Source organism: Orussus abietinus, unplaced genomic scaffold (genome assembly GCF_000612105.2).
Source record: "Orussus abietinus isolate OABI.00-Male unplaced genomic scaffold, Oabi_2.0 scaffold49, whole genome shotgun sequence".
Classification (NCBI taxonomy): Eukaryota; Metazoa; Arthropoda; class Insecta; order Hymenoptera; family Orussidae; genus Orussus; species Orussus abietinus.
In genome coordinates this window covers 599,909-625,006 of record NW_019394595.1, presented here as the reverse complement: position 1 = coordinate 625,006, position 25,098 = coordinate 599,909, and the positions used below count along the sequence as shown (strand labels likewise).

The 25,098-nt window shown below is 47.8% G+C and overlaps 3 protein-coding genes across 7 annotated transcripts in view; 1 reads left to right on the top strand and 2 right to left on the bottom strand.

The window, feature by feature from the left end:
* The window catches only part of LOC105700700 (galactosylgalactosylxylosylprotein 3-beta-glucuronosyltransferase P), a 36,314-nt gene extending 26,153 nt beyond the window's left edge, over positions 1–10,161 (top strand). For all 3 annotated transcript variants that reach the window (XM_012426820.1, XM_012426819.2, XM_012426821.1), the window contains 4 exons: positions 5,550–5,752; positions 5,898–6,261; positions 6,354–6,511; positions 6,580–10,161. In XM_012426820.1, coding sequence (XP_012282243.1) covers positions 5,561–5,752; positions 5,898–6,261; positions 6,354–6,511; positions 6,580–6,978 — 1,113 coding nt within the window. In that variant the 5' untranslated portion in view covers positions 5,550–5,560 and the 3' untranslated portion in view covers positions 6,979–10,161. The remainder of the gene's footprint in view (positions 1–5,549; positions 5,753–5,897; positions 6,262–6,353; positions 6,512–6,579) is intronic.
* Positions 10,162–10,523: 362 nt separating this feature from the next.
* On the bottom strand, positions 10,524–12,819 carry LOC105700711 (putative Dol-P-Glc:Glc(2)Man(9)GlcNAc(2)-PP-Dol alpha-1,2-glucosyltransferase). Its single transcript, XM_012426840.1, has 4 exons — positions 12,462–12,819; positions 12,056–12,389; positions 11,785–11,924; positions 10,524–11,706 (listed from the first exon to the last, which is right to left on the bottom strand). The coding sequence occupies exons 1-4, from the start codon at positions 12,729–12,731 to the stop codon at positions 10,969–10,971; spliced, it is 1,482 nt and encodes a 493-aa protein (XP_012282263.1). The 5' UTR covers positions 12,732–12,819; the 3' UTR covers positions 10,524–10,968.
* Positions 12,820–13,695: 876 nt separating this feature from the next.
* LOC105700699 (excitatory amino acid transporter 1) lies at positions 13,696–25,080 on the bottom strand. 3 transcript variants are annotated; one of them, XM_012426816.1, is made up of 8 exons: positions 24,832–25,080; positions 22,086–22,493; positions 17,503–17,894; positions 17,133–17,330; positions 16,830–17,016; positions 16,296–16,724; positions 16,037–16,171; positions 13,696–15,963 (listed from the first exon to the last, which is right to left on the bottom strand). In XM_012426816.1, exons 2-8 carry the CDS (start codon positions 22,103–22,105, stop codon positions 15,819–15,821), a joined length of 1,506 nt encoding a protein of 501 aa, XP_012282239.1. In that variant the 5' UTR covers positions 22,106–22,493; positions 24,832–25,080; the 3' UTR covers positions 13,696–15,818. The 3 variants fall into 3 exon arrangements, with proteins under 3 accessions (XP_012282239.1, XP_012282241.1, XP_012282240.1); XM_012426818.1 differs by having other exon boundaries at positions 22,086–22,349; XM_012426817.1 differs by having other exon boundaries at positions 22,086–22,233.
* Between the last annotated feature and the right edge of the window lie 18 nt (positions 25,081–25,098).

Below are 25,098 nucleotides of genomic sequence, written 5' to 3'. Positions count from 1 at the left end.
GTCGCCGTTACGTCTCGGCGGAACGCGTCACGCTTACGTAAGACATCCATCGAGAAACCTGCCGAGTGCCCAAAGTCGAAGCCTCCCTTCCCGCGGTAGGTCAGGGTCTAGGAAAAGCGTCCCGGTCAAGTTTGGTTCGACAAATGTCCCGATTGCCAAAAATCCGAGTCCGGATATGCCTTCCGGTTCCTCGGCTTTTTCTTCGCTCCGCGCATAAGAAAAATATTTGTCGAACGAATAAAATCGGCCACAACGTGCGGCCACAGGATGGAACGTAATAAAGTTCTTTGGTAAATCGCATCGAATTGTGTGGGACGTCTCGTTGAATATTAAAATCATTTGCGGCCTTTACCCAAAATATTTGGTTTATTCGCCGAGATTACTTTGTGAAATGAACAAAACGATTTAATGAAAAACACTTTGGGCAATCGAAGCAAACAAGATTGGTCGAGCGAACCGAAATTCGAGTCACTCGACCGGACCGTTTTCTGAAATTAACCAAATGCATTTATACTATTTTGTTTAACGAATCAAATATTGTTTTTGCGGGGACGCGGGGTCGGCTTTCACGTTGCGTGGGACTAAAGGACATGCACGACGGGATTTCGCCTTTGCGAAATGATCCTAGAAAAGTGCAGCTAAAACTTAGATGGTCGAGGCTAAAACCCCTGTATGAATTCTGCATTCACCTGTTACTCGTGTCGTCGTAAATCGGTCAATAATTCGGACGGGTTCGTTTTCCTCCGGCTCGGTGATCGATTCTCGATTTTTTCCAGCCAGGCTGGCCGAACGGTCCGACACGAGTCGATCGATACGAGATCGAGTCGTTTCCTGTAGCGGTGCTTGACCACGTCCTCGATAAACTTACCATCGGTTATTTAGCCACCATATCGCCACGCTCGCAGGCACATTTGCCCTGTCGGCGCGGTTTAATTAAATTCTTTAATTAAATTCCCCGTAGGCGGTATACGGTCGATCGCTCGGCGCGCTCTCCGTATCGGCGACGATTCGTAAACGATTTCACATAGACCGAGGGTCCTCTCCGTTGCCCCGTTTGCCCCTCGACATTGTCGGCCAGGACCTTGAATAAAGCACCGCGGTATTTGCAACGAAGGTTTGAGCCGCGCATTTCGGAGGAGGGCGAAAATATGGCCGCGTGCCCCGTCAAAGTCGAACCGCGAATGGTTCCGCCGGTCAAATATTTACGTTCGCCCTAACGCCACTTGACATTCTCGCGATCTGGCAAATTATTGGTTTCCACGGGTGCTTCTTGATTGGATGCGTCCGTTCAAACATCGCGAGCGACCTGCGCGTTCGATCCGCCCGCTATTTGCGGACTCGTCGAATTACGCCGCCGCGGTGGACTCCATTATTTTTTCACGTTTCCGGGAAACGACCGGGATTTTATCGGGCACCGACTAGGTACACTCAACTAGGTTGTTTTTTTAACCGAGACTTCCCCATCGGGTGTTATTCCCGGGCGGCCCAGCGCTCCCTCGCGGGGCGGCACTTCCGCCGCAACGAAATTCGCAGCGGCGGAGGTGCGAACGAGCCGCCGAGGAGAGGCCCGTTAGTTCCTTTGCGCGGTCGCACGCGCCAGAATCGTAAAAACTCTCGAAGGAACGACGGAATCCGAAGTACGCTTTTTTTCTCTTCATTGTCCGTCCTCGGCGCAAAAAAGCCGAGACAAACGCCGACGACGGCGCGACGCGTTAGTTTGCATGCGGACAAAAGCTCTCGCATCTCTCCCGAGGAAGTCAACGGTCGTTTCTCCGGTTTCTGGAAACGGAGGCCAGCAACAAATTCCCGGAAACAAAGACCTCCTCGGGGCCGAGTGGCCGGAATAATCGGACAAACATTTTGGAGCACCCGACATGGAATTCCGTCGAAATATACAATGAATACGAAAAGTCGCCCCAGCCGCAACTTCTTAACGAGCTTGCCAACGCAACGCTCTGGAATGCTCGCAAGGAAATCCTCTCAACGCGGCGTATAACAAACGAGTTCCTCGTTCACATGTATTTGGCTCGAAACTCTACCGAGTTTCTTGAATAGCGGAAACTCCCGAGAGGAGGCACTCCTATGGGGCCCTTATCGAGAGATCCATCGCGCCGATCCAGAGAAAAGTTTATTACGAAAGCGAGACGTGGCATCGTGGACACATTTTGAAGAGCATTTCATAGCGTGGCACGTTTCGTTAAATTCTTTCCCGTGGTGTTTACGCGTGGGGCCATTTCTTTTAAGCGAATCTTCTTAAGTCACGATAGAGGACGATAAAGGCGTAATAAAAAGTAAAACACTGATTTAATTCATCTTTTCTCGTTACTTCTTATATACGATGACCTTTGCGGGTTAGTATTGAGACAATTTACACGAATATTTCCGTTGTTGGTGTGTTATTCTCTGCGATAATTATCGACATTTCATGAGAAATGAGAATAAAAAAAGCTTCCCTTTTTTTTTGTCAGGATTGCGCCGAATACACCCCCTTGCGTACATTTTTCATTGACATTAGAACTACCAGGCCCAGGCAAAATGACTGGTTTTCGACGGCCATAAAAATCCATAGATAGTTCTAGGGTTAATTTTCTCTGCGCGAGAAGAGTCGCGACAGCCTCGGGAGATGAATTTTGCGGGGCCTTTCGTCGGTATTTTCGGCACACGGGGCTTCATGTTGGTCGATGTTTCGCTGGAGTTGCGTGTTATGGCTCGGCCGTGCTTCCGGCTCCTTATCGGGTTATCAGCAACGCCCGCGCGGATACGCGATCCTCCGCTCTCCGGCGCACGCGCGCTGATTTCGCTTTCCCCGCCCCTCGCCTTCCCGAATTCCTACCCCGGTTCGTCCGAAATCGCATCCATTCCCATTCAGTTTCTTACTTTCTACTTTCGCGTGGTCTTCCTGAAAAAAAGACGGTAGAAAGGTGGAAAACTGGGTACTATCCAAATTGATTATTGAATCTCGTTTAATATTTCGATAAGAGATTATCTCGGAAACTTTGATTCTTACGTATCTGGATCAAGAGAATCATTTGCGGAACAAGGAAATGATTTATTTTATAAGAATCTGGGACGTTTTCTGTCAGCGAGTCAAACGAGTCGCCACTGCAGGACCTAGATATGTACACTGCGCGTCGTACAATCGATCCGAATAATTTCGACTTTTCGGAACGGCATCTAAATCGATAAGAGCTCGTCTCGCCGATTTCTGTGCCTTATCTGCCCGAGACAAAGGAGGTTTCATATTCATTGACGTAGGATTATCGATCTCGGATTAACGTACAGTTCTTGCTTGTGGTTAGGTCCTCGTGGCCGATCGATTTCAAGTCGAAACAGCCTTATCGGGTTTGCCGGTGCTCCAGTTTGATAGCGGAAGCCACGAGAGCAGCTCCGGAATTCTAGCATCAACGACGTACTTAGAGGTTCGAAACGAACGTTCGGGAGTCCGCTTTATGAACAGATTTTTTGTATCGGTGCCATCTGCACTTATATATCATCGTATAAAGACAAAAAAAGTGCGTTTACATGATCGGGATGATCTCGAAATCTCCTGGTCAGATTTTTGCGGACACGTTCCTTACGATTTCACGAAGGACATACGCTTTGGTTAAATTACTCCATCGTACAGGAAAACTTATTAAACGAAAATATCAATTCATTTCTTAACGCGATTGTCTTAAAACATTACTACGTTATTGTCGTTTAATCCAGTCGAAACGATATAAAATAAAATACGAAACGGACCCAAGCAACGTCGGGCTTAACGGCCAAATAAACCAGGCCAGACTTTGTACGTTACAAAAAAAGGACTGGCGGTTCTCATCGTATGTTTCGTTACTTTATTTGACAAGAGTCATAAAGGCTCGATATCGAGTTTCGAGGCTGCGTCGCCATGGTCGTGACAGTTGCAAATGCCTCTCCGGGGGGCTGGGATGCACCTGCACGTAGTCGCGTCGTTGATGCGACTGCCCGCGGCGTCTATTGAATTTTCGGAAAGAAAGCGCTTTGGAGCTTCTCGGGCGGATCTCGACGCGTTCGTCGCGATTGTTCGCCGGGACGTGCACGCAAAATCCGACGGGCATTGTTGCGGAGGCGTCGTCGAATGGCCGCGACGTAGACGCGGTCGAGTTTTCCCCGCCTAATTGCGAGCCCGGCTTCCCCGCGAAAGTCAATCGTCCATTCACGAACGACGCCCGGCCGGACGAGGAAAGTCGTCCAACAATGGACTCGTTTCTGGCTGACTTCTGCCGGTCCGTTTCCACTCGCAACAAGGGAGGAGCCGTCCGCTGTCTTCTTCGGGTTGGGGCGAGTAAAGATAACGCGCGAAAGCGATTATTATGCCTCGAAGATCACGAAGATCAATGAAAGAATCACCGACGAGGGGAATGCGCGTGCACGCTCCCTCGGCAGGTGCACTTGCTCGCAAACGTTACATAAACGGCTTTTAAATCGCTTCGAAAGCGATTAGCCACGTGCTCCGAGAGAACCTCGCCGTTTCCGATATCGGTAAAGGACGACTTTTTGCGGAGTCGGTCGCAACTCCATCAGGAGATGCGAGTATCGATATCTCCCACCACTTTTACGGCGCCCGGAAACGTATGCAACGACCCTTGGAGAAACATTTTGAGATACATTCTCGGATTATGAAAAGCTTTGGCCGACTTCCAGGACTCGAATTTACCCTGCCCCGCCGTTTTCGGCCGGTGCTTTCCACTCCGAGACGTTTACCCCCCTTTGCTGCTTTCAGCCTAAAACCGGAGACCTCTGGTATCGCCATTTTCTTAAATATTCTCACATTTATCTGCCGGTCGGAATATCGCGAGCCGGCTGCTGGGTGGGACGAGCTCTTCCGGGGTACACGGACTCTTGGAGCATCTCGCATAAATAGAAATGAGTCAACGAGTCGCGGACCCTCGGGGGAATGGCGCAATCCCGCAGGGATAAAAGAAAAATTTTTTAAACTTACGGAAACATCTGTAAAACGTGTACATTTTATCCGTTGGAATAGGGACGTGCCAGTTTTAATACCAGGAATGTTGACATATTATCATAATAACATAATATCTTTCATACGATGCACAAGAGGGCGATTCGGTAACAAGCGACGTTCGGCCTTAAAATCGTGACGGTGTTCGGTGATTTCCAACGATTTCTTGAGCGAATAGCCCCTCGGAACCGACGCGTTCCGAAATATATCCGAATCGCATTCTAAACTCTCCGATTGAAAATTCATCGTGCTCTTTCCGCCCCTTGTTTCCGCGTTTCGTCGAAACATTCGAACGATCGGAAAAGCACCGACTCGCCGTATCGGCGAGTTTCTTTCCGCCGCGGCAACAATCGGGCTCGGGCCCGATATCGATATCGATATCGCTATCGGCGTTTAATCGAGGGAAACTCAGTGAAATCATCGACGCGAAAAGTTGCAGGTAATTAGGGTAAGTCCGGGTCGGCCGGAGCCGGAACCGCGAGTGCCGGCAGTTTAATGGATATCGGGCAAGAGGTCGCCTGGGATCGATCGGAAGTCGTTGACCGAGTTCTCGTTGTTTCGGCAGGGTCCGGCACGATGAAGCCTTCCATGAAGATGGGGGTGATCGCCTTGGTGGGAATCTGCGTGGTCTTCTACCAGTATCACCTGTCGACGGGCATCAGGCTCGATCAGGTGTCGGCCTACGGAACCGGAGGATCCGCCGACGGAGCAGAGGTCGGCGAGGATGCCGGGGTCGAGGTCGTCCCTCCCAGGATCACCGAAGAAACCGTAATTATCCCCGACGAGTTTGCCTCGCTTTTGTCGATCGATGTACTTCCTCCTTCTTTCGTTATGCCTTGCCGAATCGCGGTCGCCCTTTTCCCGAAAGGGTCGAACGAAGGGGCAGACGTGACGCCTAGCTTTCCGAATTCAGATTCGGGCCGCCGTGTACAACGTCCAGCTGGCGACGGGGCTGAGCCCCGAGGTCGGCGACATGCTGGTGCAATCGCTGTTGAGCCAGCTGGGCAAGGAGGGGACGGCGCTGTCGGCCACCCCGACGAAGCCCGCCTGCGGACCCAACGTCAAGGACGACGACTCGGTTCCGATGCCCGATCCCATCTACGTCGTGACCCCGACCTACAGGAGGCCCGAACAGATCCCCGAGCTCACCAGGATGGCGCAGACCCTGATGCTCGTCCGGAACGTTCACTGGCTGGTCGTCGAGGACGCCACGGAGCCGACGCGTCAGGTCACCGAGCTCCTCCGCAGGACCGGCCTCAAATTCGAGCACATGATCGGTAAATGCCCGTCGAACGACGTTAGGAGGGTACCCATTGTTTGCTCATGGAGCCGTTTCGTTCGATGTATCGAGGTCTTTCTCGACTTTCAGCTCCCATGCCGGACAAATACAAGCGAAAGAAGGGCGCCAAGCCGCGGGGGGTCTCCAACAGGAACCGAGGCTTGCAGTGGATCCGGGCGAACGCGACCAAGGGTGTCTTCTACTTCGCGGACGACGACAACACCTACGATCTGGACCTCTTTGCCGAGGTACGTCTCGCGTCCCTCTTCCGTAGATCGGCACGAGCTAGGTGGATGACGGTGACGCCACGTTTCAGATTCGCAAGACGAAGAAGGTATCCATGTTCCCGGTGGGACTGTGCACGAAATTTGGGCTGAGCTCGCCGATCGTCAAGGGCGGGAAGTTCGCGGGCTTCTACGACGGCTGGATAGCGGGGCGGAAGTTCCCGGTCGACATGGCCGGGTTCGCGGTGAGCGTTCAGTTCCTGCTGGAGCGGCCTAACGCGACGATGCCCTTCCGGGCGGGCTACGAGGAGGACGGATTCCTCAAGAGCCTGGCGCCCCTCGAGCCGAAGGATATCGAGCTGCTGGCCGACGACTGCACCAGGGTCCTCGCCTGGCACACGCAGACCAAGAAGAACGAACCGAGCGCCCCGCTGGATCTGCAACAGCACGGCGGGACGAATCTCGTCGTCCTCAAGCAACAGATCGTATGATGCCGACCGCCCTCGTCTCGTCAGGGTTCGCCAGGTGTCCCCGGATCTCCCCGGGTCGGAGCGACCAGTGCCTATCGCTGCTTCCTTGCTCCGCGGGTGGCGCGCCTTTGCCGGTAGCTAGGGGGACGAGAAATCTCGGGACCCACGCGGGGAATCCGCTCCGAAGGAAACGGGCGATCGGGCTTGGTCAGCCTCCGTTTTTCTGGAGGGGAGGGTAGACCTCGGAAACGAACTCGATCGAGTCCGGCCGCGCAACCTTACCCCCGGGGTTCTGTGGGGACCGGAATCGGCCTCGCTCTCTCCGCACAAATTGCTCACGTAGACCAGGCGAAACGAGTCCTGGGAAGAGATTTCCCGGTGGACTCCTATGTAGGGTGTTTTTCCACACGAGTGTGCGCGATTCCGCCTTGCATGTGTTCGATTTAGGGACTCGGAAAACCGTAACGGCGATTCGGTGGGACGGCTCTCGGGAACGACCCGAGAGTGCAGGATTCGGCCCGCGGGGAGAACGTTTCGACCTTATTAATTGATTAGGACGCTCGTATCGATATCGATTACCCTGCCCGGTCGACTTTGATAGCGATCGGATTCGTATCGAGATACGTTGATCGATTGGAAAGCAAGGAGCCGTTCGCGCTCCCGGAATGGCGTGAACTTCCTGGCAAACCGAGGATGGTCAGAGTATACGGTGCGCGAAAGGACGCCTCTCGAATTTATAGAATTTTCTTTCCAAAGTTTCTCGAGTACTTGCCCCACCGGAATGAATTTCTTAGCGATACGAGAAGGGGGGAAATTTCTGCGGTAGAAGCGGACGCATCCCTTTGTACCTTTTATGGCGACCGATGTATATTTGTAGGGTCGTGGAGTAGAAAGAGAAAAAAAGAATGCCAGTGCGAGTAACGTTCAAGGAACGCGGGTCGATTTAAGATGATATGAAACCATTATTCGAGAGGTCAATTGTTCGTGAAACTTTTCTCGGAGCTGGGTGTACCGAATCGTTTCAAATTTTACAAGGTGAATACGAAGGCTACAAGGAAGAGCCCGACCCTCACAAAATTTCAATTTTTGTACAAAATTTTGAAAATATCTACAAAGTTTTAAAAAATGGAAATTTCACGGGTGTCCGGATGTTCCTTACAGTCTCCCCATTTACGATGGAAAGTTTGAGACGGTTCGGTACCCCCGGTTCAGAGAGAAGTTTCACGAACGAAACCTTTTCGACGCCACTTTCGTATCACCTTAAGCGTATCCATTCTGTGCGCATAGAAGGCTGTTAAAAATTGTTGAACGGGCGTTAACGCACGTTCTACCCCCTGCACTGTCCAGTCGATGGCGTAACGCTTCCATTGAAAGGTATTCAAGAACGTTTTATATCCTTGTATAAATAAGGGCCAGGCTCGCGATAGATACGTGTAAATTGATTTTAAAACGATATTACGGCGTCTAAGTGAAAATTGCGGAGGCTTTTACAAAGTGGAGTAACGGGGCGGTCGTTACTCCGAGGGCTGTGCGTATTATATCGATGAGACTAAATATTTTTCTCTATGTCGCCCATGCGGAGAGGAATGATTATTGTCCTCCGTATTGGAGATCGAGGATTAGGTTTAGATAGAGATACGAATGCGCTTCCCTGCGCGCCGTGAACCCCAAACCTACCGAATTGACGACAGACCGGTAATTAAGGGCGTTGGTTAGTTGCGAAATGCATTTTAATCGAAGTGAGTATAAAAGAGAATGTAAAGTCGTATGAAATATTCACCGACGAGGTTGTTTTCCTTAATATTTTAAGGAGTACTTGAGGTGAAGAAATTTAAAAATGTTTAAAAATGGCAAATTTGTGGAATATGGAAGTTTTTATTATTTTTTTTTCCACGATCTACAGGGTTTTAACGAAAACAGAAGCTCCAAAACGAAGAGTTATGGTGGTTTTAGAGACCAGAGAATATTGTTTAGGACACGACGGCACGGATTTTTGACGAACCGAATGATTTTTAACAAATGAATTAGCTCCGCAAGAAAATATTTTTGATACCCTTGTATTTTTTTCAAGTTTACTTCGATTAAAACGCGTTTTACAACCTACCACCCCCCTTAAAGAAGACTTCCTCCTCTGCTCTTTAATTTTCGAGCTGGCACCGCGAGGAGTTGGGTGCGAGTTCGAATTCGCTCCTCGTTATCAGGAGACGAGACCGTACGTCACTTTAGGCTTCGCTACGTTCGATTTCACACATTCCTGATTCTGTGCTCTTCTTCGGATCTACGAGGACCAAGAAGAGACCCTTCGCACGGTTCCTATGTAGCTCGATCACGTTCGCGGTCTCTAACGCGGTTCTGCTATTTCGTTAAAGCGGGATAAAAAGAAAGTGCTACCCTTTAGGATATAGTCCAATACGCGGGGAGAGCCGAGAGAAAGATATCTCCTTTCCGATTGTTACCTTCCAAAGTTATTTTATACGTTAATTTTCAGTATGTCTCAGTATTTAAGATCCAGATAATTTTATTTAATTTTCCTGAAAGTTGGGTTTTCAAGTTTTTTTTTTTTTTTTTGGGGGGGGGACTACACCCGACTTTTTAAATCACAAATCACAAATCGAATTTGGTCGCTTTGTCCGACCGAAAAATGTCCCCAAAGAACGGTGACGTTTAATTGCAGTATCCAAAAAATGTTTGTACGATTTTCCGTTCTCCGAAGGGAACGCCATTCCCCGTAACACGTTAAAAAGACCTGTTGTCAAGCAATAATATAACTACGATAATAACATTTAACGAAAGGCCGTTGCGAAGTAACGCGTATATGCTTTAGGTGAACGAGAGGTCGACTTGACTCTCTAAGAGACGCAGAATTCGCACCAGTCTGGAGTCGAGCGATCGGGAGTTTTAAAATCAAAGTAAATTAAAAATACCCCACTGATGCACGCGTTTCAATATTAGGGAAATGGTGCGCGAGGCAAATCCGAGTCTCTCGATGTAGGTCAGATCACTTAAGGGGGTACGATAGTGGCATCCGAAGAGTCAATCGTTTATTAAAACTTTTTTCCGATCTGGGGGTGCCGAATCGTTGCAAATTTTACAACGTTAACAAGGAAGCTACAAGGAAGGTCCTGACCCACATGAAATTTAATTCTTTATAACACATTTTTTAAATATCTATGAACTAATGAAAAAAAAACCACGAGTTTTAGGACCTTCCTCGTAGCCTCCGTATTTATATTGTCAAGTTTGAATCGGTTCGGTACACCCATTTTGGAGAAAAGTTTCATAAACGAGATACCTTTGACGCCACTTTCGCGTGACCTTAAGACGCCTATTGAAATATTAATACTTATTCTATACGTATTACCCGTAGTAACGGTCAGGTTTCATGATGCATCCAAGGCGATCGATTGCCGAGCGATTACGATGACGTTCTCGCTGGGGTGTTTCAATTGCAGCCGACATGCACATTGTATCGAGAAACCGGCACTAGATCGCCTTGCATGCCGTTCGAGTCGTAACGAACAAGCAAACGAGAACGAACGCGCGAGCCGGAAGGAACAAACGAGTGAAAACGAACATGTATTATATTTGTATAATACCTAAGATGGAACAAGTGATGCAGTGCTACTTATTCTTATATCGTACGCGATTGGAGCGATCGGAGAAGTGATTAATTATAAGCGGCGACTTCTTTGTAAGATGTAATATACCGAAGTGTAAGATCTCTTATTAGTCATTATAATAGTCGCTCTACATTTACAGAGAGATGAGAAGGGAGGGAGAAATAAAAAGCAAAGGAAAAAGCGCCGCTGCGGGTAACTTTTATTTTCGCGTTTCCTGCCCGTTTTTTCTTTTTTGACGTGTTTATATCCTTTTACAGTCGATGAAATTCCATCGTGAATTGTTTTATATTTAGAAGTAAAGCTGGAGGAATTTTGAAGATAAAAGTTACGGCATTGTTGGTATTCTTTGATTTTAATATTTAGAAATGGAAACATTGGTTGTTGGTTCTGGTTACCAAGAGATTCTTTGGGGATTCGGTTGATCGGGCCAATAGAAGACTTTGTTTGCAAAAATGAAGAATTGCAGAAAATTCACTGTTAATGTTGCAAGGAGCTCCAGGGATAGTTGCCAAAATTTTGGTTTTTGTATATGCAGACGGAAGATAATGTACGGAATGATGAAATAACGAGGTTCCAGCAATAACTGGGGGATAAGTACCGTACAAACAGCTCCGATGTATGCAATTTTAGATAAATAACGTACGTGACCGATGCACGCAAGAAATGCATACATAGAGAATCCGTACACGGGAATAACGACGTACTTGAACCATACATATCGCCCCATTAGTTTGTTCCACACATAAAAAACGTAATGTCTATTGTCCGCTAATACGTACGGGTGAACTAGAGTATTAAAATGGATCACAGTTATCATTGATACAAGAAGTAAACTAGTTAACTGCCAGTGTCTTCGAATACTCCGAAAAAATCCCTTCCCGTGGGGAAGCATATAAGGCCATGCAAAACAAAGGGTAAAAATAGAAAAATAGAACATTTGTGGTACATGAATTGTCGGTACGTGAGCACTATGGTCTCCGACAACTATACCACCGTTCCAGATTACGAATGCGATGAATCCTAAGATTATCGTGACATATGGTAGGAGATGGAAACCCATTTGTAAGACGAATTTAAAAAATGGAGTAAGTCCACGGCGAGCTTCATCAACTGTGTAGTCCCAGAGTAACTGAAAACATTAATTAATTTAATAGTTTAAATAAATCACAAATATGTACAATATATAGTACCAAAATGATTGCCTTACATGGACATATTTTGGTGAAGATAGTATCCTCTGGGAAATAGGATTTTTTAATCTGGTTTCTAACAACTGTAAAGCACGCTCTACGGTAAGTAATACTACCCAAATGATGTTGGTTTGTCTCACAAATATGGATAACATTCCTGTAAACATATCGGACAAATTCTGTATCGCTATTGCCAATGAACATAAAATAGCACTTAATAGATGTGGTCGTGACACGTCGATAATGAATTAAGAACGAAGAAATGGTAAATTATGCTTGTATACTTACCCACAAAAGCAGCAGCTGTAAAATGCTTCTGCAGTTGCAACAACAGCATTAATAATACCGTATTAACTGAAATAACGTCTGTATAATACAGAAAGAACCAGAAATAAAGCGGTGGAAAGAGTACAATGACATAAGTCGTCGTAAGGTGTATCCAATCGCTATGAGAAAAACCAGATCGATTGTACTTTGTGATCTTGTAAACCAAGAAAACATTAAAAAGCGTTCCAATTAAGTTTATGGAGCGAATCCATGTTATATTACAAAGGCCAAAAGGGGCAAGTACTCCGGCTGTGATGAGATATAAACCGGGCAATGTCGTTATCTTAGAATCCCACTGCAAATAACGTATGTTAATTAGATGTGCCATATTCTGTGAGCACGTACTTAGAGTATTCCATGTACCTACTTCGAAAAACTTCCCTTCGCAATATCGTAGAGTCTGGGGGATATGAAAAGCTTCGTCGATGAAATAGTATGGATGAATGCTATTCAGATAAATAAAAAGTGATATCGTGATCGCTACAAACTGAAGAAAGAAAAGTGTTCCCAGCGGTAATTGAAACTTTTTATCAATCACCGTTTTCTCGCAAGTGTCAACACTTTGGTCCTTGTAAGTCTTGGAACGTCTTTTACGAGCAAAGTTCTGTTGACTGCCATAATTTTCAGCAAAAGGCATTCTAATTATGCCGGAAATGAATTCAACGATGAGGATGAATGGAAATTTCGAAAAGTAAAGATAATACGCGTGGACACATCGCCGTCACTTCGTTCATAATATAAGAGAACATAGAATGAACGTTTACCAGAGATGAGTTGGGAGATTGCTCATGGGCAGGATCGTGCGATCGCATCCTGTGCTGCCCTCTGGTTTCGTACGTTAGCTTTCACCGTTTTTTACCCCCAAGGGCAGCGCAATGAATTTCTGATAAGAGCTCGCGCACTCGCGATGGCGGTACCATCTACCAGTCGCCGTTGGCGGCTCAGGTACTCGTGATGGTAATACCATGCGGCAGTTGACGGTGGCGGCTTGACGACGGCTGCGAGCGAGTGGCTGCAACTTTTTTCAGAGATACGAGGTTTGAAAAAGTTACAGCTTATTTTGTTTAGGAAGAATAGAGTTATCCCATGCAGCTGTTTATTTACGGGCAAAACTAGATTTAGCGATATAATCTTCGCGTTCCATTATCGGTTTTCTTTTCCATACTTCTCGCGATATGAATAATAAATTATTGGTTTGTCTTCTAAAGTACTTTCTAAAATTGACAAAACTATGTTTAAAAAGCCGCTGTATCCGAACGAAGTAAAGTTTGGCTGAATAAATTAAACTTCAACCAAAACGTTTTCTAAACTAAGCCAAATGCGGACGATCAGACGATTTTGTTCAACGAATCAATTAATTTTTCTGTGGGTAAGCCCTCTCTGCTCTCTTGTTTATTTCTTTTTAATCCTAGCGAGGTAACATACTGCAGAGCACCACGATTTCTTTATTGGCTGGACATTAGTAAAATTGTCGTCACCATGAGTCGAAACATTGATACTACTTATCTTCAAAGTTGGATCAATATAACGTAAATTGTAAATGATGTCTCCTGTCCAGTGATTAATATATCATTAAGAACCATAAACCATCCGAACGAGACTTTTAGAGAAGGGTCGTTCTCTTTATTCCGGCAAGTCGGTTACAACGATCGTACACAGAACATTACATCGTTAAAGGCGCGACGCGCTAACGCATCGTCGGTACGTCGGCTACAGGTACATCGTACTACTTCAAGTCATTGCGCATTGACGTTCACGTTTAATCAATAAATTTACGTTTATTTATAACGGGGAAGAAACGGAAAACAAACGAGAGAAGTCGCCATTTTTCCGAAGCGCTTTTCAGAATCCGAACGAGAACAACGAACTATCGCAACGAACACTCGCACCGCGGGTGGCATTTTGAACTGAGGAACGCTCTTGAAAGAGCCAAAACTGCGTGGAATGAATGTCGCTTTTGCGCGAAGTACTTCTAACTTGACACTGCATACACATTTATGAATACACGAGTATTATTTGTCATTGCCATTAACATGTTATGCGTTACTCTTATGTAAATAATCGTCATTGTCGCGACTTCGATTGGACAAATCTCCGCTCGAAGACACCGCTCGCGCGAAAATTCTAAATACACATTGTGCCTCATCTCGCGAGACGAAACTCGAACGATTGGGCGCAAATCTTAATTTACTCCGAGGGTAAACACGTGGTACTCTACGAGCTTCTATCTCACGTGTGCATATGTTACAAGTTAACGAGTTTTCGCACGGCAGATCTCACGATCAACGCGGTACGGAATCAGGACCCTACGCGGGTCGTCCGATGTATGAACGCTTTCCTGGATATCTTCGATCAACGAAATTTAACAAGTAAGCCGACGCGATCGACGAACGATCGCGCGGCTTCGCAGAGGTTACGATTAACGAGCGTAACTCGTTGAGCAACGAAACGACGCGAGAACCTCGACGCGTAATCGAGTAAATGCACGTAAACGACCAACGTCTCTCTAAAGTTTAAGTATTAATATGTACATGTAAATATATATATATATATATATATTTATATATGTATGCATGTATATTAATGTATTTGCTTAAGAATATTATAAATATTAATATACTTTGTTATTAGAAACGAGACTCGTTGCCGACGAGGTGGAACGCCACGCGGAAGTTGTTCCGATGACGTTGATCGACGAAGCGCTTTGCGTTTCTTTTGTACGCGGGTTTTGTATATACTTTCATTGTGGCATAATTGTACGTATACTCGATCTCCTGGGGATTAATTGAAAAATACAAGGGGATCAGCTACCTCCGAGAGAGGATCCGCGAATCTGCTGGAGTATTTACAGTATCCGGGGTGTTTTTTCAGAGGAGGTCGTTGTCCCTTCGAGTCATTCTATTCTTTTTCCTGGTTTATAGATGCGGCTCTTCCGCCGATAACTAAATGACTCGGAGTATTTGCTCGAAGGAAGATCTGCCCCTTGCGAATATTTATACGTAAATCCTTCGCGAGCGCGTACTTTTATGAAAAAATTGAATTTCTGACAGTTTCGAGCTTTCCGAGCTCTGAAACTTTCCATGACACTTTTTCGACATTGATTTCAAGACAAAATCGATCGCGTCTAGGACGCGGATCGTGATACAAAACGCACGGTCGATTCCTTACGTCGTGAGAGAATTATACAAAGACGTAAACGTCAAATGTACAACAAAAGAGGCTGGATTATACAAAAATATGGTAGTTTACCTAGGGTTAAAAGATGAAGGGGAGCAATCCGAGTCGCAGTAATCCCGGGGGTCGTCTTTTTTCCAAAGTCCACCCCAGCAATCGAATATATACCGATCCTTCGCTACAACGTCGTTTAGGTTGTCCGCCCCGACACTCTCTGCGCGCGGGATTACTTCTCGTTTCGTTAAGAAATGGATCTCGCTGGATGAAACAAACGGAACGAAAGCAACGACTTGGAGCAAGCTTAAACCCTTAAAAAGCGGCAATTGGGTCGCCTACGCGTTGTCGTCCCAAGGCGACGTTACGGCTGGAGTATTCGTATTGGCTAGTGTGGACCTTCGCACCGCCGATCGTCGTCACTTCCGGTGTCCGCCGTTTTCATCGGAGACGGGAAGGCGTCCGCCGGAGGATCCTCCTGGCAGGACGAGCCGAGGACGACGATCCTCGGCAAATTTCGAACACGCCTGGTATCTTCGACGACACGTTCGCCCGTTCATATCGACGTGGTGACATGGTCGGCGCCGTTTTGTGCGTTCGCTAGGCGCGGCATGGAGGTCAGCTCGTTTCGACTGAAGTAATTGACGATTCCTGCACCCAGGGAGTCGCCCACCACGTTCACCGTTGTCCTCAAACGATCGCTAAAATCAAATCACGCGTTGGGATCACTCGAGCACGTTGGGGGCACCGGTTAGCTTTGGCGTCGCCACTTACAGTAACCAATCCACGGCGACGATCAAAGTAACGTCGTCGGCCGGCAAACCGACGGTATCCAAAACCATGACCATGGTGACGAGTCCCGCCTGCGGGATTCCGGCTGCACCGATGCTCGCGGCGGTCGCGGTGATGCTGAGGACAACGAAACCCGAATAGAAATTCACGATCTTCGTATGATACGGAAAATCGATTTTCATGCAAATTTTGCATCACTTTGACGCGGATTCATTGTACATATCTACACTCGTCGAATTACCTAACCGCCACGAGATGCCCGAAGCTCAGATGCACGTCTCGGACTTGAGCGATGAAGAGCGCGGCAACGGCCTCGTAAAGCGCGGTGCCATCCATGTTGATGGTCGCTCCGATGGGCATCACGAATCGAGAGACCCTCGGATCGATCCCGTTTCGATCCTCCAGACAGCCGATAGCGACCGGCAGAGTGGCCGAGCTGGAAGACGTTCCAAACGCCGTGGCCAGGGCTTGCGCCATGTTGGAGATGTAGACCAGGGGATTCTTCTTGGTCAACACGAAGAATATCGCCGGCAGGACGATGAAGCCGTGGATGCAGAGACCCACCACCACCGTCAGGAAATACATCCCCAGCTGACTGATGATCACGTCGAAGGAATCCATTTCCAGAATCTTTGCGGCCACCAGGAAGAAGACACCGACCGGGGATAACCTGTAAGAATTTCTCCGTTACCCTGCGTCAAACTCCCACCTCGGGTCGCGGAAGAGAGGATCTTCGTCAGCCATAAGTTAGTCACATGGAACCGGTTCTTATTACCAGATCACCCAGTTGGTGATGATCATCATAGCCGAAGACAAGGCCTCGAAGAAGTCCAACAGCGGCTTCCCCTGAGAGCCCATTTTTCCGAGAGTGATTCCCAGGACGGTGGCGAAAACGACGAGACCCAGGATGTTCATGCCGGGCGTGTCCTCCGAGTCGATTTTCCATTTTAAAATCGGCAGGGCTGAGAACGAAGCGGACGTTATGGCAACGATCGCTACCTTTCTTTTATCTCCCTCTATCGTAATTCGAGATTCCCTTCCGGATTCGGATAGGGAACTTCCCGGAGCATTTTCTTACCGAGGGTCTCGTTCTCGGGTAACGAAAGTTTGGTACGACTTTGGCTGACGCAGGCCTGCACCAGATTAGGCGGGAACATGTTCCTGGCAAGATCTAGGAGCGTGTCGACGGTGGTTATGTTCCTGCTGCCCCCGGTGGTTGCAACGGAGGCGGTACTGCCGCCTTTACCGGGCTGGATGGACACCACCAGGATGATACCTGGAAGAAATCATCGGTAATTCGGACGATTCCGAGTCGCCGGTCATCGTGAACCTCGTCCAGCGGCAATGTCGAGGGTTATCAAAGAATCGGATAGAGTAATATGCATATGTACGGACGCAATGGTGTACATTTGGCGCAAAACTCTCCCGAGTTTCCTGATCTCACCGACCTAAGATGACGGCGCTGACGGTGGTGGCCATGTAGTAGGTGATGGCTCGTGCGCCGATCCTCCCGCTGAGCGAGAGATCCAGCGATCCGATCGCGGAGATCAAGCTGGACATGATCAGCGGCAGGATCAAGCTCTTGAGCATCCTGAGGAAGAGCTCGCCCAGAAAGTTGACGTACATCATCTCGCGGGCCGGCCACTTGCCACCCCACGAGGCTCTCAGAATCACCCCGAGAATGATGCCGCCGAAGACACCCGAGACGGTAAGCATCGTCAAGGCGTTGTGTTTCAGGCATGATGCCACCTTTTGTTTTCTGGTACGTGGCCTCTTGCTCGGCTCCTGAGGGTAATACGAGGTCCTCTCTCCTGGTCCGCCGTCCCTGGACAAGGGCGACCTATAACGATTTTTCGTCTTCATTTTTCATGGGATTCGCATAATCCTAGCAGATCGGCGGACGTGAATGCCTTCTCGTCGTATACCGGTGATAGCATATCCGCAAAGGCATTCGGGTCCGCCACCCTGATAAAAATCGATGTAAATTTACATGCATTTTTACACACCTAATAAGTAGAAGTTTCACATAGAAAAATGAAGTAACGAAGTGTGTAAAAAGGAATGTAAATTCGATTTTGGGTGGTCACAGCTCGGAGAGCAGATATCTTTCTTGTTTCCGCGTATGCGGGGCGTGCACGCGTTTGGCCAATTAACCCGCACGCGGTACGCACTTCGAAGGTCGAACCCACCCTCGGTTTTGGCACCTTGTGCTCTTACTTTTGGCTTTTGGGTTACCTACATCGTAGCGGTTGTACCGTTTATTCTGGTATGATCGACCACGCGGTCGGCCTCGGAGACGCTTCTCTTCTCCGAATCGGAGCTGGCCACGGAAGTGAAATTAGAAAACGAATTTTGGAACCGATATATCTCTCGCGGTTACACGGGTGTGCCCTATTTAAACTCGGTTTTATGTCGCACATATATCCCGAGCGAAGGAAATATTGTACACCGTATTGTAAATCTTGGCCCGTGCCATTTTCAAAAGTGTTTCAAACAACTGGGATCAACTTATACCCTGTTGAAAAAAATATTATAATTTTAAAACATTTTTGCTGGACGTTTTATCAAGCATGGTATACACATACCACGATCATACGCATTTCTGACGACCGCGTATAATCTTGGAATTGTTTCTTGCAATCGGTGATAAGGCGTTTTTTTCCGATCGGCCGTTCTTAGGATACCGGCGCGATTGTAACCGGCCGTGGCACAATTAAGAGCCATTAACGGCCCCGAACCGATGACGGATGTCTTAATTTCGACCTCCCGTGTCAACGGTTTGACGAGAAAATACGAGTTTCCTCGTTTCGCCGCTTCGCCGGTGTCGATGGCCGGAAATAGTTTCGGAGAGTCACTCCACGATAAATCATTGCCAGACGCGAAATCATAATAAGGATATAAATAGGAATTCCGGTGAAATTGACACCACCCGTCGTCGATAAGCGGAGACGGCGCGACGTCCCATTTTTTTTCCTTGCCAAAGATCGGCAATAGATGCTCGACAGAGAGAAGCTGACGCTCGAATACGATCTCCGAGTCAACGAGAAGGGAGCCGAATACGAATTAGTGTCACGGGAACAATGGAACTTCGATGACAAGTCGAAATAGGCTGCGAGACCAAAAGCGGCCCTTCCTCCGAAGGAACTTCCGGGATGAGACTTCGTTTAATGCAACATGTCTTTGGAATCATGACAATTTATTTCAGTCAAATAATTATTCTTTGAATTAACAAAATATTTCTTTGGTTCAATGAATTTTTGTTGTCAGGGCAATATTGAAATTCGTCGGAAAAAAATGTTGAAATTGGAAGAGAATTCATTCAAAGAAGTTTGTCCAATTCGTTGGATCTTTTCCATTTCTGGCGTCCCTTTGAAGTCAGCTTGGAATCTAAATTTTTGAGTCGAGGCCTCTTTCGAAAATTCTCGTTCGATAAATTATGCGGATATGCGAGCCTGCAGGGGTGACTTCATGAGCGACGACAATTACGAGCGGAAGCTCCTGGGAACGCGGTAAAAAAGACACGGCCCGTTCGAGCGGGCTCTCCATTCAACTTTGGGTTGCATAACTTTATCCCGAGACTTTGAGTATTCCGGTGTCGGTACGCAGCAACGATAACATGAGAGCGTATGTTTATAACGGGATGAATTCGTGATACCAAAATGGCGTCGCTTGGCGTCTCCCGCGAAACGACACGCTTGGAGTCATCTCGAGGTCGTTTATTTCCAACGTAGACAAAAGCGTACATAAAGTAGTAAATAAATATTTCCTGGTCAAAGACATTTGCAACAAATTCGTAAATTCGATCCGATGCAACGACGATGCACGAGTCTACAAGAAATGGTTGAATAAAAAGTTACGCGGTATAAATGTTGAAATTTAGAACACATCGAGGAAAAGGAGCAAGGTATTAAACATTTGTTCCGGGCATTATGTATGACCGAGCTCTCGAAGGCACACAACTTTTGTCGAAAGCATTTCTCGTTAAGTGCATGCAGAACAGCGGTAATCTAGGTCATAAAGTTAAGTACCTCTCCCTGTACATAGAATCAAACCGATCGGCTCTTTAACTTGGACCTTACACGGTCGTTTTGAAATTTCGAGGCGAGAAGCTCGCGGTTGGATTTAATCGGCGCAGCTTCCGTTCCTCTCCGGCGTCGAGACCAGAAGCGACTCTGGTGCTTCTTTGAAGCTCGCCTTTGCTTCCATTGACATCGGAGACATTGTACTTAAAGTGCCGTCCCGGGCTGGATTGCATAATTGACGTTATCTACGCTCGACTCCTTTTTTCTCCCGCAGAACTGCGTCACCCACGGAGGCTCGGTCGCTTCTCGGCCGATCGCCAAGGTGGGATCGTTAAGGGGACGTGAAACTGGTGTCAGAGTTCTCGTTCGTGAATCTTTTTTCCAACCCGGGTGCACCGAATCGATTCAAATTTTAGAACATAAATATGGAGGGTATAAGGAAGGTCCCGAAAGTCATGAAATTTTAATTTTTTTTTCATTTCATACTTCGACAAACATTTAATTGTCTTATCTCGAGCCATAAAAGACGTCGCTTGCTCCGAGTCTTCGCTTCCGTATGCGGAGAATCTCGCCACGGATCGGCGGAATAATTATTAAGTTCCGCCGAGGCGTGAAGTCGAATCGAAATCACGGGATCGCAGGGATTACGAATCACGTAGATCGAGAAGATCGAGGGGATCGCGTCCGATCCGATCCCAGGAAGCAGGCGTTACGCAACCTAGCCGAAGCGTGCACGCACGGAGGAGGAATTATTCATCTTTCCTGGGAAAATTTGAATTCCGCGATGGTCCGGAGACTATGGATGCAGCGCGACGCGGCCCTCGATACCTCGATACCTCGATATCCGCGGACGGCCTTCGATCGACAAGAGGCCTCTCATAGGCAGAATAATTACGCTTCCCTTACGGCGCATTATCCGTTTCGACTCGACGGCGTTTAACGATGGCCGAGTTATCGCGTCAGCTTCTTCAAACGTTCTTCCACCGAGGTCCGTTAACGTCCCGAAAATTCGACCTCTCTCTCATTTTTAACCGGCCTACGAAAACTTTCAATTTGACCATTTCCCGCGTCATTTTAGCCGACGAAATTCATTTGAAAAATGCGAAATTATGGGTTCTCCAAAGTTCAGGGTGACTTTGGTCGGATCAGCAGGTAAAAATATAAACGTTACGTAATTTCATTGTCGGACAGGTCTCGTTAGACCCGTGAGTAAAAACCTTTCGTTATGAAATACGACCGTTTAACGACATGGACGTTCATAGTATTTCATATGCAGAAAAGTGATGGGAAAATAGGCATTGGAAGGTATTCACAAACGACATCGGCCGTGACACCACGTGACGACACGTAGACTCCTTTCAGGTACACCTCGTACATACGACAGAACCGTCTCGGTATCGGGCACGTATTGTACCATTACGGGTGCATTGCTTATGACTTATGTACTCGGAGATTTCAACGGGGAGCCGCTTCCACGTGAAATAATAGTCATGACAAAACGAAGACCACGGTTAACGACACAAAAAGAAAACTACTACGGTATCGAGCACGTCGAGAGAGGTAAAATATCTAAAATGGCACATCTCTGTATTAAATGTACCAATCGGTTTCGTTCATAGCTCAAAAAACGCAGAAAAATGGTTCAATCTCGATGATCCGGTTAATGTTGACATGGCTCATTCAAGAGATTCAGGAAACGACATTCTTTGTCCAGTTTTTCGCACCAGACAAATCATCGCAGATAACGACTCGGTCAACGTTTCGCGCCGCTTATATATTTGGCGCGAAACTCTCCCGAATTTCTTAATATTTGTGCCATAAAAAAGAAATACAAAAATCTCCATTCTAAATTCCTACGATTCGATCGTTCACTTTCCCCAGGTAAATACGATCGGGAATGGAGAGTAAATAAAAAGAATGGGAAATCGAGTCGGTTTCCGGGCGTGACCGGAAATGGCGCGAATCGCGTATCGAGGTACAGTTACAGGCATTGGTAATGGTATACGTACAGCTCGGAAGCGACCTCCATGTCGGCTGGGTTCCCGTCGGTTTCCCGGTCGGCTCGGCTCACATGGACGCTTCCGGCTTGCCGGAAGTGGCCGCTCCGTCACCACGGCCGGGGGGCGGCACAGGCGGGATAGCCGACCTCCGCTACTCCTGGACCCGACAGAGGATGTGTGCTGATGGGGCTCTCAATCTGTGCCACCTTGGGTGGTACGATTAGCTATGGCGATACTCCGATCTCCCCTACGATCCCATCCTGCCGTGCAGGGCTATCATAAATAGTGCCACTGTACACCTATTAGCGGGCCGGCTATTGTTTGCGCCAGCTGAAACCAAGCTGCCTCCCTTTTCCCTGGTCTCCGTCGCTCTTTTAGAGCCCGACTGCCCACCTGTTTCGCGACGAAAATCGTGCGCTAGAAAAGATACACCCTTTGAATTTATTCGGCGTTTTTCTTCCACGTTTCGAGATTAGGATCACGAAGAAAAAAAAAATGTCCCGAAAAAGTGTCCACGCCCGAAATCGTCAGGCTCGTCGGGGCTCGTGTCAAGAGGGATGATTAATCGCGAGGGAGGGAACGGTGTCCTCTCCCTGGATTCCGAGAGAAAAAATGAACTCGCGCGAAAGTATCCGACTGGAAACGGCGATAAAGCTCGCGGCCCCTTCAGGGGAGACATCGAAAATTCGGCGGCAAAGACGGAGGAAAGCTCGCGAAAAAGCGGGCACGGGAACGCGAGGAGAGGTTTATTGCGCGAGATCGGAGAGATCGACCTCCCGTGAGTTTGAACCAGTTTCGAGGGATTAAGAATAAGCGCGTTCCTGTACTCTCGCGGACGAGTGGCAAAAGCTTTTACGGAATGCTCTTTTTGCCGGGGCTCCGAGAGACGAGGCCGGAGGGACGTCCTTTATTCGGTAAAAAATGGAACTCGGGTACTCGCGCCGAGTTTCCGTTCGAAAACGGTGTTAAATCGTGACACTCCGCTCCGTATTCGACCCTCGAACGCGAGGCCCGTTTGCGTTTGCTCCGTGCCCCGAAAAGTATTCGGAAAGCTTTCGAATGTCTACCAATAACGTAAGCACGGACCCGCTAGATTTTTCGAAACTCGGGATCGGGTGCACCCGGAACGTTCCGCGTCACCTGTTGAATCTGCACGGTGTTTCGATTGGAATCATTTCGGAATAATTAATTGGAACAATTGGAATTAAATAATTTCTTAAAGAATAATTGCTCACGCGGACAAGATTTTACCGAATTCGACGAAAAGATGGACAGGGATATTACGAAGTAGGAACGACGGGCAATACTTCATTATTTATCACATCGCAGAAACGTACGCGATATCCCACGTGTTTGCAGTTTTATACAATTTTTACGAACATCCACGAACGAATAAATCTAAATAAATCGTGCCGAGTGCGCGTTACGCGTACGACAAATATTTCTTGCGGGTCGAATCCGTTACACGGTACGAGATTTTTCCAGCCGATTCCTCGATTTTTTAATATAGTCGATCGATCGATCTTTCGAGGTGGCATCGGGTCAAAACGCTCCGGACGGGAACGCACGATTTTCCGGCACCCTTTTAAATTCTGAGCCCGTATTTTCGAGTTCATAAGAATTCTTTTTCACTTAACGAATAGATTCGCATGAAAAATGTTGCATTGTTATAAAGTCGGGTCATTTGTCAACATTTGAAAGGGTTATACGAAATTTTTAATTTCGTATGCGAAAATTGATCGGATAATCTCGGGAATTGGATTCCTGGAACCTTTCGAGAGACGGAAAAACGAGAAATCCTCTCGACGATTATTGACGATTTAATTTGCACCGCGAGGATAATTTGCCTAGGCAGCGCAACGCGAGGAAAACAAACGGCATCTGCCAGCCGGCTCCGGAGATAGTCGCGACTTGTGTCGTAATGGTAACCGTGACCGTTGTACCGATCGCACGTAATAGTTGCCTTCCGTTCGGCGCGATCGACGGCGATGCCCGAGGAAGACGAGGAATCTAGTCCTACGATAATAATAGCGGCTCGACGAGATGGTTCGTTTCACTCCGCGTCTAAACGAAACCGAGCGACAACCACGAGATCCAAACGCCATACCCGATTGCATTAGGAAACTCGGGAGAGTTTCGCGCCAAATACATTAAAAAGCATGCGCGAACGGTATCGAATGGTTAAGGGAACGCGAAAGGGGCGCCAAAGAGGTCTCCTTTATGAAACTTTTCCCCGAATTGGGTGTACCGAATCCTTTCAAACTTTACCCCATTGATACGGAGGATATAACGAAGGTCCCACCGCTCATGAAATTTCACGAGGGTCAGGACCTTTCTTATAGCCTCCATATGCACGTTATAAACTTTCAATCGATTCGATACCCCCAGTTCAGAGAAAAGTTTCATAAACGAGGCTTCCGCGTGTAGCCACTTTTACTCATCTTAACGTACAAATAGGTACTTCGATTTGACAAATATTAATTACTCCCTCAGAGAACTCGTCGCGGATCCAGGTATGCCATAACGAAAGTACGTTCCATTTTGTATCCCAATTACCGTACGTAAAGGTATCGCCTAGACAACCTCCACGACACGTCCGACACCGCTCGGGCGGAAAATCGGGGGCGTTTTCCCGGCGATCAGAGCCCCGGAAGCGAAACGGCACCGCGTTTCCGGGTTTTCCCACTCGCGGCTAAGGAGCTCGAGAGAAGAGATCGGAGTAGCCTGGCAAATGGTATAAAAATAATGGTCGAACCTGGTGGGCGCGCTCGGTTCGGAAAGGCCGCGCGACTCGGCACGTGCGTCTCCTACTCGGGATCGATGGGACTCGGTATGGGACTCGGTGCGTCCGGCGGTGCGTCCCGCGGTGCGTCTCGCGGCGCGCAGCCCGCCAGACGGAGATCGACTCGACGCGCGCGGAGCGCGGGTTCGCGCGAGATTGGCGCGGCTCCGCTACGAGATCGGGACACCTCCTCGCGCGTCCACGCCGCGAACACTTGTGGCGTGGAGTCGCGAACCTCCT